Consider the following 21,029-nt stretch of genomic DNA (forward strand, 5'->3'; position numbering starts at 1 on the left):
AAAAGAAAAGAAAAGAAAAGAAAAGAAAAGAAAAGAAAAGAAAAGAAAAAGAAAATTGCCTGAACTTATAGGAAAGGTTCTTACAGAAAATAAAAATCAAAAGAACCATTTGCCAACCAGGGGTGTTGTGAGAAATACAGTGAGTTTTTAAGAAGTCTGGTTTCTTGTTAATTAAATACATTGGAGGTGGAGCAGAGTGAGAAAAATAGGTTGTTTTTTTAATGTTTATTTTTGACAGAGAGAGAGAGAGAGACAGAGCATGAGCGAGGGAGGGGCAGAGAGAGAGGGAGACACAGAATCCGAAGCAGACTCCAGGCTCCGAGCTGTCAGCACAGAGACTGATGTGGGGCTCAAACTCACAAACCATGAGATCATGACCTGAGCGGAAGTCAGACGCTCAACTGACTGAGCCACCCAGGCGCTCCAGAAAAATAGGTTTTTAGTGGAGGTGATTTTAAAGACTCCTGCTCCTGCCAGTGTGCTCACCATAAAGTAGAGAATGACACTCCAGCTAAGAAGACCAGTCACTTCAGTGACAACAGAATTTGGAGAGGACAGCAAAGAGTTCTTTAAAAAATATTTTTTTCTATCTTTTATGCTGAGGATAGCTGAAGAATATGATTAAAATACCAAAGAAAATACTCAAAATAAAAAATTAGAGGAAAGAACCTTGCCTGTTGGGCTTTACCTGTGCTAAAACATACTTTTACTCTTCCTCTTTGACCCCTAAGCCCCAGTCTAAACATATCTTGTTACTACATTAGATACAAAAAAATGGGGAGGGGGAGAGACTCATTTATTAGACAATCATTTTTTCTTAAATAAAAATTTATTTTGCCTTTTGTCATATTTTTTCCTCCTTACAAATCCTCCTTTTGAGGCTCAAACTTTAAAATGCATACCTTTTAGGTGGATTGTTTCTTTCTTAATAGCATTGAAGATGTGTTATTCTAAGTAAGATGTTAATTCCCAGTGAAGACATTTGAGTGCATTGGCCTAACCTAAATCAAGCTGCCCCATGAAAAATCACACCTCAAAGCAGAGAATTAGGGGAACGCTGGTTATTATTCTACCTGTGCTTCCTTATTACACACTACAGTCATACATATTTATAGAGAAGTGGCAGAAAGGGAATCAAGAATGTTGTAGGAAAGTGTTGAAATCGATTTTGTTTTTGTAAAAATGTATGTCTTATAGTGTGACCTTACCTATTTGTTCCATGTATCTATTCTTTCCTTCTAGGTTGTAATTTACATTATTATTAGCCTAAAGGAAATAGTTTTACTCTTTCACCCTCTCTTGAGATGTCCAGGGCTCATCTGCCCTTCTCTTGGGCCATTAACAGTGGGTTGCTCACATGAGGAAGTAGATAAGATCTGCCAAGATTTGGAGGCTAGGACTGGCATCCTTTCTGCAAGGTGATTACCAAGCAAAGTACTGGCTGCTGCTGTCAGAGGAAGATTTCCCTAAGCAGGTGTGAGGAGGGAGGATGGCTGGCCTCACTTCAGCTCATCCTGGTGCTCACGCCAGTGGGGTCTGGGCCATCTGCAGAGCCAACTGAGCTCCCATAGTTCTTGACCTTCAAATAATGTCCCTCTCAGTGACCTTGGCTTTCATCTTTCTTATTGTTGTATGGCTACATTGATGGCTCTGCTCTCAGGCCTTTATCTCTTTTCTCTCCATGGCAGCAGGGACTCTTGTTCATCTCGAGAGGAGACTTCCACTTCCTTCAAACTCCATATTCTCGCTAACATTTTGAGTATGTTCCAAGTCCCATTACTCTGCTAGGGCCTGGGCTTTGGAAGACAAAGATGGGAAGACTTCTTTTCCTTCTACATTTTTTCCTATCGCTAGGAGAGCTGATGCTTACCCAGCCCTAAAGTTGTTGTTGTTGTTGTTAAGTTTATTCATTTTGAGAGAGAGAGAGAGAGAGAGAGAGAGAGAGTGTGTGTGTGTGTGCGCGCGCGTGCATGGAGGAGGGACAGAGAGAAAGGGAGAAAGAATCCCAAGCAGGCTCCCCACTGTCAGTGCAGAGCCAATGCTGGGCTCAAACTCACCAACCCTGAGATCATGACCTGAGCCGAAATCAACAGTCAGATGCTCAACCAACTGAGCCACCCAGGTGACTCAAAATAAACTTAAAAAAAAAATCTAAAGTTTATTTATTTATTTTGAGAGAGAGAGAGAGAGAGAGAGCGAGCAGGGGAGGAGCAGAGATAGAGGAAGAAAGAGAATCCTAAGCAGGCACCATGCTATCAGCACAGTGCCTGAAGCAGGGCTTGAATTCATGAATCCTGAGATCATGACCCGCAGCGGAAACGGAGTCGGACGCTTAACCACCTGAGCCACCGGGTGCCCCAAACTATTTTTTAAAAATAAGCTTTACTTGCTCACAAGTTGCCATTTCCGTTCAGTAGCAAAAAACCAACAAACTTAATCTTTTCACGTACATGTAACTGTCTTTTGGTTTAAGACTTAATTTCTTTGGGCACCTGGGTGGCACAGTCCTTTGAGGGTGTCTGTTTTTGGCTCAGGTCATAATCTCATGGTCCCCACATCGGGCTTGCTGATGTCAGCCTGTCAGCACAGAGCCCGCCTCAGATCCTCTGTCCCCCTCTCTCTGCTCCTCCCGAGCTTGTGCTTTCCTAATAAATAAATAAATATTAAAAGGAAAAAAGAGACTTAATTTTTCCTTAGAATTTATTCAGACATGGAAAGATTTAAACTCTTCCCCAGAATGACCTCTTGGTACAGGTGCAGGAAGTTGTTATGAATAGCAAAGTTATTACAAAAGGGTAAATTAGTCAATATATGGGGGGGTTCCCTTTAGGAAAAATAAAGTTAGATCCTTGCCTCTACCACCCACAAAATAAATTTAAATATGAAGACAAAAATTTAAATATGAAGAAGAAAATACAGAGGAGTATTTCCTGGCCTTCAGGTAGGAATAAGAAAAATAATTAGTATAAAGAAATTAAGTGATTTTGGGGCTCAGTCAGTTAAGCGTCCCACTTCAGCTCAGGTCATGATCTCATGATTCGTGAGTTCAAGCCCCACATCAGGTTCTGTGCTGACAGGTCAGAGCCTGAAGCCTCCTTCGAATTGTGTCTCCCTCCCTCTGCCCCTCTCCTGCTCACACTGTCTTTCTGTGTCTCTCAAAAATGAATAAATGTTAAAAAAATTTAAAAATAAAGAAATTAAATGATCTTTATTAATAAATGATAATGAAATGATCTGATTTGAAAAACATACTGGAATTAATAAGAAACTTTGGTAATGTTACTAGATACAAAACAGTCAAAAACCACTCACTTTTTCTATACTAGTAGTAATCTGAAAATTAAAAGGAAAATATTGCATTTGCAGTAGCAACTAAACTATAAAATACGTAGGAATAAATTAAGAAAATAAAGGATATATATGGTAATCTGAAGTAAACACAATAGTAATTATGTAAATTGGCAGATAGATATTTGTATTGCATATACTTTCCTGTACTTTAAAAATTTAAGATTAGAGTATGCCAAATTAATGATTACCCTCTTGTGGCATTATACATGAGGTTTTTTCCCAAGCTTACTGTTGGCTGACTTTACAATAATTAGAAGAAATTAAGGGAGGCACATTGCATAAGTCTGAGTCTTGTTATTATTTCGTTTCTTTTGTCTCCTTTTTTGGTAACTGTTTGGTTTAATTCAATTTGGTAATTAACTGTTCATTCAATAACAATATGAAATTCTCTTAGATATTTACTTTAGAGCGGGGCAGTTATCTCTGCAAGAGTTAAGAGATAGATTCTGGATCTTTTGGGGGAATGGTTCCTCAACTGGGCAGATAGTGACAGGAAAGTGGCTCTTATCTCTATGCTGGGTTACCTATTTTGCAACATAGAAAATAAGGCGTGGTATCAGCCAATAACACAGGCAGTGACTTTGCATTAACAAAGAGTTCAGCAGCGTACAAAGAGGAAGTTAGGAGAAAACAAAACAAAAACCCCATCTTAATTACGAATTCAGGAAACAAGACTATCTGTAACTTTGCATTTAGTCCTCCAACTGAGCAAATATTTAATATAACAATAGCTTGTTTGTATTTAATAGGTACTGTTGGGGAGATAGATATAAAGGGATTATACAACAGCCCCACCTTAAAAAAAATCATCTTGCTGGATTTGATGAATAAGAAAAAATAAGTAGAAGTGAGTGAAGTGGGGCCCCTACCCTTTCAATTGTTTCGCCTGATACACCGTCTAGGAGTTCTCTGACCTAGGAAGTTGATTTCTTTGAATTTAAATTGGGCTAATGCATGAAGATGAACGTGTAATCTATGGTACATTAAACCAGCAAGTCTGGTTTTTCACCAATTCAATACTATGCTATAGATCCTGTTTCACTTGGCAAAAAGATGTCTAGCCTGGCAGAGATGGGAAGATGTTCAGCAAGGAGAATCAGAGGAATAGGAGATTCAGTTCCAGAATTTGCAAGTCAAATTTAGGAAATATCCAGTTCAGGCAAGCAAATTTTCATATACATGAAAGTAAAAGAAGTTAAAAAAAAGTTTGGACCTTGACATTTCACTCCATATAACACGTGCATTTAACCAATTCTCTATTGAAAACATTCGGGGTGCCTGGGTGGTTCAGTCTTTTAGAGTCCAACTCTTGATTTCAGCTCAAGTCATGATTCTGGGGTCGTGGGATAGAGCCCCAGGGTAGGCTCTGTGCTGAGTGGAGCCTGCTTAAGCTTCTCTCTCTCTCCCTCTGCCCCTCTCCTCTGCTTATGTGTGCTCTCTCTTTCTCTCAAACAAACATTCATACAGTTTTCAGTCTATTTTTTTGTTTTAAGTTACTACAGGATCTGAAGGCCCTTTTGTAACCCATTTGATAGTAAAAACCGACATACCATGAACTTATTTGACAATAAAAACTATGAAGCTATTAAGTTACTTATTACCTTTACATATCTGACTTCACATGAATGCATTTCACTACAAAATTATTAATGTTTGATTATGGGATGTTGCCCTAGAATCTCCTGGGGATATTATATAACATGAAGTATATGCATATATTATCTTTTGCAAATCTGATAAATTCTGAATTCTGAAACATATGTGTCCCCAGGGTTTTGGATAAAGAATTATGGACTTGTATACACTGCAACAAATGTCCTCAATGTTTTTATTTTGTTAGGATAAATTTATTCCATGTACAGCATATTTTTGAGTCAGATTTTCTGGGTTTGAATTCTAGTTCTGTTACTTATTAGCTATAGCTATAACTAAATTTTCTCAGCAGTAAAATGGGGATGATAACTGTTGGGAGTTATTCTGAGTATTAAGTAACACAGCAAAACATTTAGAACAATCTGGTAATTAGTAAACACTTAACACATACCAACTCTAATAACTAAATGTGCCAATTTATAGTTCCAACACCAGCGCACCCATTTCTCTATGCTCTTGCCTACATTTGGTATTGTCATTTTTATAATCTTGTCTAATGTGATGGCCCCTCCCCCCAAAGACGTCCCACTTTTTTGCTTGCATTTCTTTGAGTGATGTTAACAATATTTTCATACTTTATTAGTATTTTTACACTCAACTATTCTTGAGTGTCATACCTTTTAAAATATTTTTCCTATTAAAATATTATTAAACATTTACATTTACCTTTACTTTCCTAGTATTTACAAGTTTTCTTTCTCCACATTTCTTTTCTTTTTGTCTTTCTTCCTTTCCTTCCTTCTTTCTTCATTTTTTTCTTTCTTTCCTTCCTCCACTTCTTTTAGAGTTTTTTTAATCCTTTTGGGATTCATTTAGATGTAGGACTTTTTTTAAAAAATCCTGTATCTTTAGCCAAGTTGCCCTAATATCGGTTACTGAATAATCCATCAATTTCACCAATGATTAAAAGCCATCTTTGGGGGTGCCTGGGTGGCTCAGTCGGGTAAGCATCTGACTTTGGCTCAGGTCACGATATCATGGTTCATGAGTTCCAGCCCCACGTTGGGCTCTGTGCTGACAGCTCAGAGCCTGGAGCCTGCTTCGGATTCTGTGTCTCCCTCTCTCTCTCTGCCCTATTCCATTCACACTCTGCCTCTCCCCCTCTCTCAAAAATAAACATTAAAAAAAATTTAAGCCATTTTTATCATATTATTTTTCTTTTTCTAGACATCATATATTATTCTTTTGATTGACCGATTAATTCTGTTGCCCATACCATATTGTTTAAAATTCTGCTATAGGTCAAATACTCCCTATTTTTATTTTCCAAAATTTTCTTAGATATCAATACATACTTATTCTTTTGGAAAAATCTGAATTATTTTGCAAAATTTTCAACAAACCTGCATTGGGATTTTGATTGGGATTAACTTAGAAGAAACAAACATATGTATTTCAATTTTGGGTCTGTCCATTTATTGAAGGCCATGAAAAATGTCCTCATTTCTTCTTAAAGTTTTATAAACTTTAAGGACCTTGCTAATAGCTATAGGTTCTGTAATATACATACCCTTTTAGCTTAGAGCAAGTTGGAAACTGATACAGCAAGTCCATATTAATTAATATGTGAATGCCTTTATTGGTACTAGGTAATTGCTATGGACTGAATGTTTGTCACCCTCAAAATTCATACACTGAAGCCCTAACCCCCAGTGTGATGGTACTTGGAGACGGAGTTTGGGGGAGGTAATTAGGGTTAGATGAGATCTCGAAGATGGGTGCCTCATGATGGAATCAGTGCTCTTGTAAGAAGAGACAAAAGAGATCTCGCCCCCCGCCCCCATGCTGGCACAAAGAGGTCATGTGAGCATATGGTGAACAATTGACTGTCTACAATATTTTGCTGAAATGCTTTGCATAAGGAGCAATTCAGGAAAACTTGAAAGTTTCTAAGTCACCTTATTCCCTCATTCAAAGTGAAAATGTTTTAGTTCTACAGATAAATTGCGTATTCCTAGAAATGTTGAATTCCCTATTTTATTGCATCGAAGAATGTCAATGGGAAAATTGTCATTAGTATTTAGTGACCACAAGGCTAATATCTGAGCATATCTGGAAGTAGTAGCACAGAGGTGCCTTTCTAGTCATACCTTATAGTTGGGGAACACTTCAGAGTTTGCTAAGTGTATTCATCTGCATAATTTTCTTTCATCCTTGATAAATTCAAATGAAGTGTCAGTCTCATTTTATGGGTGGTACAAACCGCTATTTGGAGAAATGAAATGTCTTTTGCAAGGTAGCATTGAACTGGACTAGATTTAATTTATTCCATTGAAGAATTTTTTTTCTGAGAACTTAGTGATGTACATTATGGTCCCGCAATCTAGGCCTTTCTCTCCTCTGATGGTAGGAATTCCTCCCAGCTACTGGTAGCTTCTTGGCTGCCTTATGCCATGCTGTACTTAGCTAGGTAGCTCTAGGTGACCCCAAAGATCCAGCCCACCACTGGACTCTGAACCTGTTGGCAGATGTGTGTGCTGCCTCCCCTAAGGGACAAACCTCTCTCTGCCAGTCTCTATGGAGTCCCTACTGAGCCAATGATTGAAAAAGGACCTCCCTTCACATTGGAGGTGTTTGCTTGAGAAGCTCTCCTTCAATTCTCCCTCCCCTATTCCCCGCCCCCCTGCCAATTATTCTGCTTTGTATACAGTAAATGGGAGGTTTTACACTTGATCTTAGGTCCAGATGAGAAGCCAGGCAGGAAACATAAAACCCATAGGCCTTGGTTTACTCATTGTCCTACTTTATCCTGAACCAAACCTTTCACTAGTGAAGTGCAACAGTGTCCTAAATTCAACATAAGATTTGTTGCTTGATGAAGCAGACAAAAGGGAAAAACATTGTTGTAACAGTAAAAATTTATATAGCAAGAACAATAAAAACAATACTATATTTAACTGAAAAGCAGGTGAATTGCTAAATGAAGTTATTTTCTGAAAAGACAAGTGACATTTAGTCCCAACTTTGTGCTGATTATGTATGGAGAAGATAAATCAGGAGTGAGGTATGCAGGGATTGTCCTGGGAAAAGTAAATTAAAAAAACTTTTGTTCTGGGGGCACTTGGGTGGTTCAGTCAGTTAAGCGTCTGACTCTTGAGTCAGCTCAGGTCAGGATCTCACAGTTTGTGAATTTCAGCCCCTAGTCAGACTCTGTGCTGACAGTGCAGAGCCTGCTTGGGATTTTGTCTCTCCCTCTCTCTCTGCCCCTCTCCTGATCGTCTGCACTCTTTCTCTCTCCAAATAAATAAACATTTAAAAAAATTGTTCTGAAAATAGTTTAAATGTATACAGCTTGTAAAGTACACAGAAGAATATACAACATTAACAACTTAAAGTTTATCTTTAAATTTAAATATGCAGGCATCTTTTTCTAATTCTCTATAGGAGCCTTATCTTCCTTTATCACCTTTAGATTTATTATGCCCCAGAAATAAAAAAAAAAGGAATGTCATATAGGAGAAAAAACAGTAGGTACTTTCAGTATTTGGACATTAAAGTTGTTTCAAGTATTTTTGTTTGAACTCCCCTAGAGCCTCTGTGTTAGAGTGATACAGGATTACCCACTCACAAGGTCCCAGTGTTTCATTATCTCGGTGTTCTCAGGAGAGATCTCGGGAACAGAACTATCAGCATAGATCCAGCATATTCTCTGAAATATTTCACCCTCGGGTCCCTAAACTCAAGGGAAAAAAACAACAGAATTTTCTTTTACAGAGTAGAGAAAAGAAGCAGAGGGGTGTATAGTTAGAGGAACATAGGTCTAGGTGATAGGGAACTACTGCATTTTGGGTTTGGTTCTGAGATTTTAACCAAATTATCTTTTCAGGTTTCAATGTCCTCACCTTACCAAAAATGGAGGTAATAATTCTTATGTCACAGAATATCTGGAATGGTTAAATAAGAACATTTGATAGTAAGATGGTATGAAAGAAGTGGAGAAAGAGAGAGAAAAGAATTACTGAAGGCTGGATATATGCCAGGTACTCTAATTACAGCCAGGGCTCTTAAGAGAGATTAAGGTCCATGATTTAGGTACACAATTCCAATCACACTAAAATTTTAAATCAAATCATTAATTAAAATGTTTTCAATTAAGCTTCAGTAATCTATATTTCACTCTATGAGAAATTTCCTTCAGCTTAATATATTTTTAAGGCTTACTATTACTAAATCTCAAAAGCAGAGTAAATCAACAGTGGAAAATAAAACTACTTTCTATAAATATTTCCTTCCAAATGTGTTTTATGTTGGCAGACTAATAATTCATAATAAAAATAATCTGTATAACATTTTACACTTTTCCAAAATATTTTTCAAAGGGTACCCTAACTTATATGTAATACATTAAATAAGCATGACTTTTAAAATGTAACAACAGAAAAGTCTGACACATGATATTTTTCTAGTTTTAAAGACGATTTTATGGATGGAGAGTAAATAATTTCATACAGTATTTTCAAATATTCTATAGACAAAACTTCCTCAAACAGAAATTTAATACAATTTGAAAGACAAAAAGATTAAATATATCAAAATATGCTGAAAACACTCAGTTTTTCCTGAAAATAAAATTCAGTAAAATCAAGAAATAATTAAATATTATAGATTAAAAGTTTCAGCTGTTAAAATTAGAAACATAAGAACCACATAAGATATTTTCTTTTTTAGTAACTGCATATATATCTTCATATATACTTTTCAAGAGTAATCTTATTAAAATATATTATAAGAATTTAACAAATGTTTCAGTAATGTATTTTTCTATTAAATGTACACACATACATATAAATATTTAGGAAGAAACTATATCATCTTCTGGTTATAGATGACAGAAAGAATCTGATAAGGTCATAGTCTTTCATTTGACCTTATATAGAAATAACTGGAAAGTAGTGAGACATATATTTTTAATCATTTTGGTATATAATTGGGTCAGGTTTTATTTTCAGTGCTTATTCATAATTTCCTGTTAGCAAGATAAGCTAGTTACAAGAAAAATAAAGTAATTTAAAATTAATACTTGATATGAGGCTAGAATATATGTCTTTATAAAAATAAATATCTAAGTAATAGATATTTTATTTCCTAGACGAGGTAGATAAATTAAAATATTCTAGAACATGATCTGTGCTTTAAAAAAAAAAAGAGAAAAATAGCAATCACCAATTCAACCTGTATGAATCAAATAGCTGGAGAGTTTTCTATTTTTGACATATGTACCATATATTTCAAATACAAGGCCTCTGTAATACAGTTTCTACTCCCCAAAACCTTGGTAAGTTGAAATTCATATTTTTCATTTATTTACTCTTTATTTAATCTACCTAGGGTAACTTTGCTATTCAGGTCAAAGACATGTGCAATTAAACTAAAGATTGCTAGTTTTTAAATTTTTTGTGTTTAAGTGGTAGTTTCCCTTCATATACCTTATCTAGTAAAATACATTAGGAAAAGATGTTATACCACAGATAATTATTTAGATGATGAGTTAATAAAAATTTCAAGGTCTGCTAAAGAATTATGAAGCTCCTCATTCATATCTTGACTTCTAAGAAAACTTTTAAGAGTATCTAAAGCAGTTATGGCCTCATTTTTTGATGGTAAAGGGAGCTCAGTTCCTAGAGATCCACCATCATCCTCTTCATCAGAAGTATAAAGCCCAGTTTCATCTGATTTACTCTCTTCGGTCCATACAGAATCACCTTTTGGTGCCGCTTTGCAGGTCTCCAAATCATCATCGAGGGCAGCATACTCTTCTAGAGATAAACCTTCAGGAAATTCCACACCTGCTGCCTGAGCATGGGCAACCAAATCAAGACCAGTGTCTGTCTCTGCATTTGTCTTGTCACTTTCTCCCTTTTGAGATTTGAATCCTGCCTCTTCATAGCTCTTAACAATAGTCTCGGGGGTTACAGCCCTCCAGCAAAGGTGCAAAGTATCAACTGCGTCTAGTAGGGAAAATGTAAATTCTTTGCTGCCTTCAACAGAGCTTAAAAATTTTTTGATAAGACAATGTCGATATTTGATTTTAAGGCTTTTAATAACACCTTGTTTCATAGCTATAAATTTGGAAGATACACATGATGGAAAGAATGCTAACTCAATGGACTTTAGGTTCTTTACCTCTGGATGTGAAGGAAAAGAATCAACAAAGATCACCACTCTTCGTTGCTGGGCTTGAAATTTCTCATCGAGCTTCCGCATCCATTGTTCAAATACATCTGAGGTCATCCATGCCATCCTGTTAGCTTCATAACACACAGGCAATGATTTTATACCTTTGAAACAATGTGGATTTCTGTGTTTTCCAATGATGAGCAAAGGAAGTTTCTCTGAGCCATCCATGTTTGTCCCAACCACTAGAGTTATTCTGTCTTTGCATAACTTTCCAATCGAGCAGGTTTCTCCTTTAAATGCAAATGTATTTGTAGGTAACATTCGATAAAGCAGCCCAGTCTCTTTTATATTAAAAACATTTTTAGGATGATAATCATTTAAATAATAAGGAAGTACATTTTGGTGCCAGACAGTTGAAGGGTCTACTGAAACACCTGTAGCTTCCACAGGTTGAGCTCTGAATACTAAACCGTACCTGGATTTAAAGCGATCCAGCCAACCGTTACTGCACTTAAAATCATTATGTCCCAGTTTCTGTGCAAAATCATTAGCTTTTAGACGTAGCATTGGACCATTAACTGGTACATTTAGACACTGAGCAATTCGATACCACCTCATTAATGCCTCTTCCAGATCTGTGTAAAAAGCAGTTCTCAGTCTTTTTCTCTTTGGATCAAATCTCAGAGATTCAAAGGCTTCTAGAACTTTGTCTTTATTCTTCATAATAGAAGACAGTGAATTTTTCTTTATTCCATATTCAGCTGCAATTTCTGCCTTTTTCTTGCCACTTTCTACTGCGTTTATAATGTCGATCTTTTCTTCAATGGATAAACTTTTCTTTTTCTTCACTGTTACGGGCAGAGTCGAGGCATCCACAGAAGCTTCTGCCATCTCAACCAGTGCTTATGTAGAGATTTCTTGTCTCTCTGGTGTCTGTTTCTTTAAATTTCTTTTCCAAAATGATACAAATTGCTGCTTTCTATCCCGCTTCATATATTAAAAGTTGGCAAGTGTCTATTAGTCTTAATTCTCAGGAAATTGAGATGTAAATATATTTTTTCAAAGGTTCTGAATAAGGAAAATGTTATATGCAACTAGAATATTTTAGAAGAGAAACTTCCTTCCCAGGACCTGTGCGGCTCAGTTTATAGTTTATTCAGAGTTCCAGAAGTCAAGCTAAAATAGAAATCTCATTATGTCAAACCTGTCCAGTCCTGCCGATATATTTTTGGAACTTCAATCCTTTAAGATGATCCATTTTATCCATGCATACTCAACCTCCTATTAATTCTCCACAGAAGGCCTCAGAGATAAGAAGGAATAGCATTCAGTAATTTTCATGCAAAATGTTACCCATTAATTTCCAAGTCTCTTCAGGGTAGAGAAGAAAGTGGTAGACTCCTTCTAGGACCTGATGGTATATCTTCCGCCTCTTGAAAATGTAAAAAAAAAAAACAACTTATTTTAGCAATTATGTGTCAATTGAATATCAAAAAGAATATTTATACTAATTAGTTATGCTTTTAATAATAAAGAAAAGAATGGGACCATGTTTCTGAAAATATAATAAGCAAAGCTTCCAGGAGAAAGGCTTACCTCCTAAACGGCCTCGGTAAAAAGCCCTGTAGCTTTGCTCTATGCGTTTGAATTCTCACTTGCTTTTGAATCTTTTGTAATATATACTTTCAAAATAATTCAGACAAACTTAATCTGTTTTAAAAATGGGCACTTACCAAAATTAAAAAACTAAAAATTATGCTGGATAGATCTTTGGTGGCTATTTTTCACATGAAGTCATAGCCTGCCCCCTCTGACTCCTCTAAAAGAAAAACATAGTCAGACAGTAGTCACAAGGTTCAACTTTTAATAGCACATGGGAGACAGTGTCTCCTTTATAGGAGTCTGGTAGAAAAGGCTTCACTAAAAATCAAAACAAGTGATTCGATTACAAATTTTAAAAATCCAAGTCTTATTTTATCTAAATGCTTACAAACCTAGTAACTTTTCCATCAACTTGACACATCAGCCAGACGCGCAGAGGCCAGAAATAGTTGACAAAATGCATAGGAATAAGCAAATTCTTACGAGGATATAAAGCAGAAAAAGACCTAGACTAAGAGTAAGAAGGAGAGTGACCATGGGTCTTACTTAATGTCTCAGGACCTCCACTTCCTTATCTGTAAAATAGAGCTTATTATAGTGTAAGGATATGGGCTTTGGTGCCAGCCACACCTGAGTTGACAAGTGATTCTGCCATTTAGTACTTACGGGATCCTGGGTAGATTACTTAACCATTTGAAGCTTGAGCTTCCTTGTTTGTAAAATAGGTGTAACTACAGCCCCTACCAAATAGGGTCATTGCACATTCAATGAGATTCAACGAGAGAGTGTGAAGTGCTCAGCCCAGTATTTAGCACCTTGCAAAGTGTTCAGTGAATGCCTGGTCATGATCTCGTTATCATTATTTCCTCTCTAACGTCCCTTTGGCTGTGACAATCTACACAATTCAAAGATTTTACAAAATCCTACTTGCAAACTGAAGCAAGAATCCCACCTTAAACATATACTGAAAGCAGAGATCTTCTTAAATCAAACAGTACTGTGAGAACAGTCACATGGACCAGATAAGCTTGCCCCTACCTTCCCAGGTAGCACCTACTATACCAGAATCCACAGGCTTCGGGCCTACTGTAGGCCAAGGTAACAAGCTAATTTGATGAGCAGGTGTTACTGCTGTGTGATATAGTGTGGGCACTCCATTCCTCTAGTTTTTCTCTTCTCCCAGGTTTCAAGATGTCATATGCATTTTTTGCACAAAATTTTTTGACAAAACTTTTTGTCAAAATTCCTCCGCCTTTGTTGTCTAAAAAAAGTAGTTTTTATCATAGGAATTACAACCAGTAAAGGAGTTTTGTTGTTGTTGTTGTTGTTGTAAAAAGACCTTAATAATAATTATGATAGCCCAGGGCTTTATTTTCCAAACACCTTTACTTCCTGTATTTCAAACAACTCAGGAGGAAGATAAAACTGAATTTCAAAGCTCATGTAGTTATAACGTGGTTGAGGGCACTAATATAAAATCTACCATTCTCTTCACTATATTACAGTGCCTTTGGATCACACTGGTGTGGCCTCCTTTGATAATAGTTGTACACTCTGTGTCCCCAGCACCCAACAAGGCAGCATTTGCAATGCCTATCCAAAACCCAACAACAACAACAACAACAAAGCAACATCAAACCTCTACAGAAGAATAGGCCTTTATGAATTCTGTGAACACAAATAGCAACCATATCCCAACGTTAGGGTGGGCTGACCTTTCTAAGTAAATAAGCTTTGAGCATTCAACTAAAACAAACAAACAAAACAAATTTGCTCATATATGGGACCTCCCTACACATATTTCTGCAATTCCCTGTAAATCTACAATTACTTCAAAATAAACATTTTTAAAATTTTTTTCAAATTTTAAAAAATTTAGAGAGAGAGCATGCAAGTGGGAGTGAGGGGCGGGGGGTGGGGGGAGACGTGGCGGGGGGAGGAAGGGAGAGAATCTTAAGCAGGCTCCATGCTCAGTGTGGAGCCTGACATAGGGGTTCGATCCCGTGACCCTGAGCCGAAATCAAGAGTCAGATGCTCAACAGATTGAGCAAACCAGGTACCCCTCAAAATAAACATTTTTAAATATCTTGCTCTTATTAGGAAGATACCGACCTTTAGAAATTGAGGTAGCAAGAAACAGTTTTTTAAGACAAAACCACACAGAACTACTCTCCAAGAGAAAAAGGGACTCTCCCAACTTCTCCCTTCCTTCTTTCTTCTGTTCTTTCCTTTCTTCTTCTTTTCTTCCTTCCTTCCTTTTTTCCTTCTGCCTTATTTCATTTGTTAGAAATAAACCCTCTCATCTCAAATAACAAGGATTATAGAAAAAATAACTTGAATTTCCTCCTTCACTCCCTCTTAAATAAAGCAATATAATATACACAGAGATTAGTGATTATCTTGATCAAACTGAAAATAATGATGTTCATTTAGGAAGATATTAGTTGTTTTCTGAGAGTTAACAGTATATATCTCCTTCTAGAACAAGAGTGAAACCTATAATTTTCCATGGTAATATACAATATATGTTTATACCCGAAACAACCACATTTCTGATGCTGAGCCAGACAAGCCAGACTTTTTTTCCCTAGAAAAGAACAAGGCACCAATACTGCTTAACCAATGAAGCTAACATTTTCCATTCTTGCACAGTACAATGTCTGGGATATTTCTTGCAGGGAGTAATGGCAGTAGCTAATATCTCTCAGAAGTACCCATTCTCTCAATTATGCTCATTAATCATTCTACTCCATGAAAATATTACAGCAGAAAAATACTGTACACATTAGATACTATTTTCTCCATGTCAATGGTAAAGCTACCTAAAGAAAAAGAATTGGCAAGTCACTAAAAAAGACTTACCAAGTGAACTCCAAGTAAAGGAAACAATAATCACTTCTACTGGTAATAAGAGAAATGTAAATCTTCTTTCAAACCAGGAGATACCCTTTTTGTTTTTTGTTTTTGCCTACCAGAATGGCAGTATCTAGTGTTTGCCAGAATATAACATAGGTTGTGAGGCGGTATATAAACGGGTACAAAGCTTACAAAGGGCAAATTAGTAACGTGATACAAAAATCTAAAAAATGTGCATCACTTTTATCCAGCAAGTCCATGCCTATGATTTTATCCCCAGATAATAATTTGAGATGTAAAAATAATCTAGCTTACAAATGTATTCATTTCCTACTCCTGCATTTAGTAGCTTAAAACAATACCCTCTTATTATCTCACAGTCCTGCAGGTCAGAAGTCCAGGTGAGCTCAACTGGGTCCTCTGCTTAGGATCTCACAAGGCAGAATCAAGATGTTAGTCAAATGGGACTTTTATCTGGAGGTTCTAGGGAAGAATCTGCTTGCAAGTTCATTCAGGTTATTTGCAGAATTCAACTTCTGTGGTTGTAGGACTGAGGTCCCTGAGTTTTTGATGGCTGTTAGCAGAGACTGCTCTCAGCTCCTGGAGGCCTCCTTCAGGTCCTCGACTGTGGCCCTTTTCATTTCAGCAACAGAGAACCTTCCTCCTGTCAAATCTCTCTCATGCTTTGAATCTCTCTGCCTTCTCTGGTGCAACCAGCAGGAGAAAACTCTGCTCTTAAAAGGCTCATGCAATCAGTTTAGGCCCATCCAGATTATCTCCCTGTTGATGAACTTAAAGTCAGCTGGTTGCTTCTGCAAAATCCCTTGTACATGTAATAAAATATTACAATGAGAATGATATCCTATCATGTTCAAATGAGAGGGAATTATACAAAGTGAGAATCACTGGAAATCAGTTTACCATACAACAATATTCCTCCCACTGTTGTTTTAATTACAGACAAGATGGGAAAGAACCTAAATGTGTAGCAAAAAGGATTAGGTAAATAAATTAAGAAATATATATGCTAAAATACTGAGCCACTGAAGGAGAGCATTTAATGCTTGGAAGAAAATTCCATAATATATTCAGTGAAAAAAGCAAAATACAAAACCATATGCCAACAAAACCAACATACACTGAAAGTTACATGAGGACAGGGGCTCGTGGCTATTCCTACCATGTTTAGTACTCAGCAAACAGTAGGTTCTAAATAACAATTTGTTAAATAAATGTAGAAAAATATATATTTATAGAAAAAAGACATTGACAAAAATGTTCAGTGTTAATTCTAGATAATGGAATTATGGATAGCTTCAGTTTTTTTCTCTTTGTAGTTAAAACAATTTCTACTCTTATGTTCTAATCATACTACTATTCACAGGCTTCTTAAATGTTCCATTTATCAGTACCCTCCAACACAGGGTTTGTTTCCAGAGAATTACATTGTGCAATCATTAACACAACATGTCTCCATGAAAAGGGAGCTGATGATAGAGAGTGACAAAATTATTGTGACATTACCAGAATCCCCCTAGAAAAGATTTGAAGGTAGCACCTCTTACTTTCTCTTGAGAAAGTATTATTTGTAAACAATATAAAGTATTTAACATCTAAAGCAAAGAAAAAAAGTTGAATGCACATTTCATTCATTCAGAAAGGAATAATATTCTTTAACCTGTTGCCCTCTTTCCTTCTTGGTCAATAAATGAAATATAGGCCGTCAGAGTTCCCCATAAGCCAAGTGAAAAAGTGGCACCTGATTTTGCAAAAGCTGAATAATAGCCAATAGCAGTACAAAGGTAAATGAGTAGATAATCCCCATATCATAAACATATATGGCAGACAACTATTACCTTTTTTCTTACCTCTCCAAACATAGATGTCAATTTAGAGAAAAGTAGTAATCTTCTATTCTTCCTAAAGAGAATGGGCAGGCAGAATTCCCCAAACTCTAGGGCAAAGAAAAAGAGAGAGAGAGAGAGAGAGAGAGAGAGAGAGAGAAAAGAAAGAGAGAGAGAGAGAGAGAGAGAGAGAGAAAGGAAGGAAGGAAGGTAGGTCTCCATCTAAGCAGAGTTAGATTTAAAATAAGAACTTTCTGTTAGAATCAAAAATTTCCCCCAAATCAAAGAATATGAGCTTCTGCTTTCTTTTTCCAAAATAAAGTTCATAGTATTTCACTGTGTTCCATCACCAGCTGAAGTAGCTTCCAGTGTTTTCTTTGAGCCAACCTACATTCTAATTTCCCTCGGAGCAGCAGAAGTCATGGGAAGATTAATCCTGTGTGTCGCCCTGTACTATGCATGAGGACTAATAATGCACAGTACCAGAAATGCACTGACCAAAATACCTAACATGATTAACAGCACCTTCACTAAACAGAAATTAGCATGAGTTCCAAGTGGTTCCAAGTCCATCAGAATCTCTAGCAAAACCGCCAGCAGCTGCCAAGGAAACTATCCAGCTAAGGACAAATAATTAAAGCAAGCGTCCACCCTTCCAATGTAAGAAACACCTCTGAGCCTAACAATTTAATAACTAGACGGATTCTAATGAAGTTAAGCATTCCCGAACTCAAGAGACACCTGGCAGGAATCGTTAAGACACCAGCCAACTCAGTCACGTACAGGTCATTCAAGCACGACTGAGCTCAGCCATGCACCTCTTCCTAGTCACCCTTCCAGAACTCTAAGAATACTTGCACTTTGCTACTATGTTCCATTCTGTTCCTATATAAGAACGGCAGTAATTATTCTAGATTGGGATCCTTTTCTTACAATTGAAAAGACTAACAGGATGGCTCTAAACAGAAAACTCCACAGTGGGCTATAGAACTGAAGATACAGTTTAAGTGAACTAGCATATATATTTGCTCTTCTCTTTTGTTAGGGACAGAGCCACTTAAGATAAGGGTCCTTTATACATAGATTTACATTTTGGGACTTGAGTACTGTTTTTGTCAGAGGAAGTGTCCTGGAGATCTCAGCTGATAAATATTGTTATTCACTTCTGAAACATTTGCGTTGTCGTGGGTATTAACCATTTACGGCTATGGGGAAGATATTTGTACAGGGATATACGATTCACTATGCTGAAACTCCCTAGAATTTGTAAAGGCAGAATTCTGCCTTCGGGCACTTAGCCACTAAAAATGTATCATCAACTAATATGACAAATAAAGGAGGTAAGAAGTACGGTCTTTAGACCGTAAAAGAATGGTAAATTCTACGGAATGCACTGTTACCCTTCGCATTTCTACAAGTGAAGTGGTAAAAATGAGCACCCAAGGCTGTCAAAGGAAATGCAGTCCGGAGCCTTGAAGGGGGATGAATGTGGATGGATCAACTGTATGTACTGTAGGCAAACGAGCTTCAGGTATGTCTAGCACCACTGCACAGCCATACATTCCCTCCATTGAGTTCCGGGGATGGGGAGAGTATCCAAAGTACAGGTTGGGGTCTCAACTTAGTAAACTACAAAGGGCTCTGAGAAAAAGGATTGTTCGGCGGTTTCCGTAGAGAGGGCAGTGATCTGCTTAAGAAGAAATGGGACGGGCAAATAAAGCAGAAATCAGTCATACGGATAAAGAAAGAGGAGCAGGAAATAAAAGTATCCGGGATCCACCGTTAGCGAGTGAGCAGTGCAGAAAGTGATCACAAAGACAGCAAGTGACAAGAACTCAGGGATGCCAGGCTTGGGGGTCTGGTCTTCCTGAAGTGGGTGGACGTGAGCGACGCAGCCGGAGTGGGGCGCTCCAGGCACTGGGGAAACGATTGTGGGAAGCCCGCATCCCGTCTGTTCCCTTAAACCCGCATTCCCTCCACCCTCCCACCCGCCGCGGGACTGAAACAACCTTCTAAGTGCTCTCCAGCAGCTGAGAAAGAAGCTTTGGCTCTCCTGTGGTACGCGTGGCGGCGAGCTACGTCCACCTCCACCTTCCCGCCGCCGGCTCACCGTCTGCAGGGGGAACGCCTAACGCGTGAGGCTGGGGTGTATAAGTAAGAAAGAAGGGATGCTGAGGGCTTCTGGAGACCTCCGACCCCTTAAGACTAGGCCCGCGCGCGCCCTTCCGCAAGCTCCCAGCTCTGGCAGATGCATCGGGACCCGAGCGCACACCCCTCTGTGATCCGGCCGGAGCCAGAAAATTACCCGGGCAACGGCGCCGGCGGAGCCCCGGATGTGGTTGCTAGGGCCGCAACGGGAGGGGCGGGGCCAGCCTCCAGGAGTGGGGCGGAGGAGGCCTCAAGGGAAGCGCGCTGGCACCACCGAGATGCGGCTGGGCCGGGCCAGATTGAGGGAGAGAGAGGCCGTCCAGGGCCAAGGACAACGCTACTTCCGGTCTCCTCACTTCCGGCTCCGCTGCTCTCAGTGCTGGTGCTGCAGGCCGGGTTGAGAGGCAGCCGGTCTGTGTGTCCTCGGCGGTTGGTCAGTGTGAGGCGGTGACAGCTGCAGTTGCTCCCCGCCCCCGAGGATCCGAGGTGCGTGGGGGGAGGGGAAGAAGGAAAAGGCCTAGGTCGCGTTTCCGCTCACTTCTTGCCAGGTTTGAGGCTATTCCGGAGAGCAGCGGCAAAGATAATCCTCGACGTGAGAGCTGCCGGGTTCCCCGCAGACAGGTGAGGGCGGTGCTGGCCCGCCGGGAAAGAAGTGGGAGGGGGTTGGGGGTGGGAGGAGGAAGGCTGGTCTGAGGTAGTTGGCGGGGGTGGACACATTGCTTGTGGAGCTTGCCATTCCAGACTTTTCACTAGACACTTCTGCCCCTCGTCTGTGACATATCTGCCCAAGTATTCGGCATTTGGTTTCTGCCCCGACCCCAGGTGTCCCGGAAATAGCGGGTGGAAAGGGAAGACTGGCCCTTGCAGGGCTGCGCCCTCTCATCTTTGCATGCATTGGGTGGGAGAAGGGGTGGCAGGATCCAGGTCTTTCTCGGCTAAGTCTCGAAGTGGGCCACCTTCAGGTTTGGTGTCCAGTCTTTATTTTTCTCCTCCGCTCACTGCATCCCCTACTTCCTCTCTCCCGCAGTGAGAGGAATGGAGATAGTTGGTAGTCCCTCCAAGAAGTTCACTGGGCAGTGGTGCAGGGAGGAGCCTTGCATAAGAAATGTCCCAAGTCTGACTGTGCTTGTGAGGACGGCCAACGAATGCTGGAGTTTGGGAAGGAAGTCGTGCTGTCGTCTTCTCATCCGTTCCTTTTTGCCAAGTTACTGTTTACGTGTCTAGGAAAAGGAAAGAGGTTTTTGTTCTGTTTTGTTTTGTTTCAAAGAACAGCTTCTAGACGTTTTCCCTTTTACTTTATTACTTCCTTTGTTTTGCTTTCATCTCCCTCTTGTACCCATTGATCTCAAAAAGTTTGTAGTTGATACTTCCTACAGATCCTTAAGCCACCCCCTGTTAGGATTTCTGTACCCTCCCTTTGTTTTCTCCTAGGTTAAAGTACATGATTTCTCTTACTTG

The 21,029-nt window shown here is 38.7% G+C and overlaps 3 protein-coding genes across 7 annotated transcripts in view; 1 reads left to right on the forward strand and 2 right to left on the reverse strand.

The window, feature by feature from the left end:
• FBXW7 (F-box and WD repeat domain containing 7) overlaps window positions 1–21,029 on the reverse strand; it is a 512,478-nt gene that overhangs the window by 414,008 nt on the left and 77,441 nt on the right. The gene's annotated exons all lie outside the window — the stretch shown is intronic.
• TIGD4 (tigger transposable element derived 4) lies at window positions 9,296–19,709 on the reverse strand. Its single transcript, XM_049632301.1, has 2 exons — window positions 19,433–19,709; window positions 9,296–12,553 (listed from the first exon to the last, which is right to left on the reverse strand). Exon 2 carries the CDS (start codon window positions 12,010–12,012, stop codon window positions 10,477–10,479), a length of 1,536 nt encoding a protein of 511 aa, XP_049488258.1. The 5' UTR covers window positions 12,013–12,553; window positions 19,433–19,709; the 3' UTR covers window positions 9,296–10,476.
• Window positions 19,958–21,029, forward strand: part of ARFIP1 (ADP ribosylation factor interacting protein 1) — a 127,514-nt gene continuing 126,442 nt past the window's right edge. Inside the window, exon 1 of one of the 5 annotated variants that reach the window (XM_049632306.1) lies at window positions 19,958–20,192. The gene's annotated coding sequence lies outside the window, so the exon portion shown is untranslated. The remainder of the gene's footprint in view (window positions 20,193–21,029) is intronic. The other 4 variants (XM_049632303.1, XM_049632302.1, XM_049632304.1 and 1 more) reach the window with 4 other exon arrangements.

This window comes from Panthera uncia, chromosome B1, assembly GCF_023721935.1.
Source record: "Panthera uncia isolate 11264 chromosome B1, Puncia_PCG_1.0, whole genome shotgun sequence".
NCBI classification, from domain to species: Eukaryota; Metazoa; Chordata; class Mammalia; order Carnivora; family Felidae; genus Panthera; species Panthera uncia.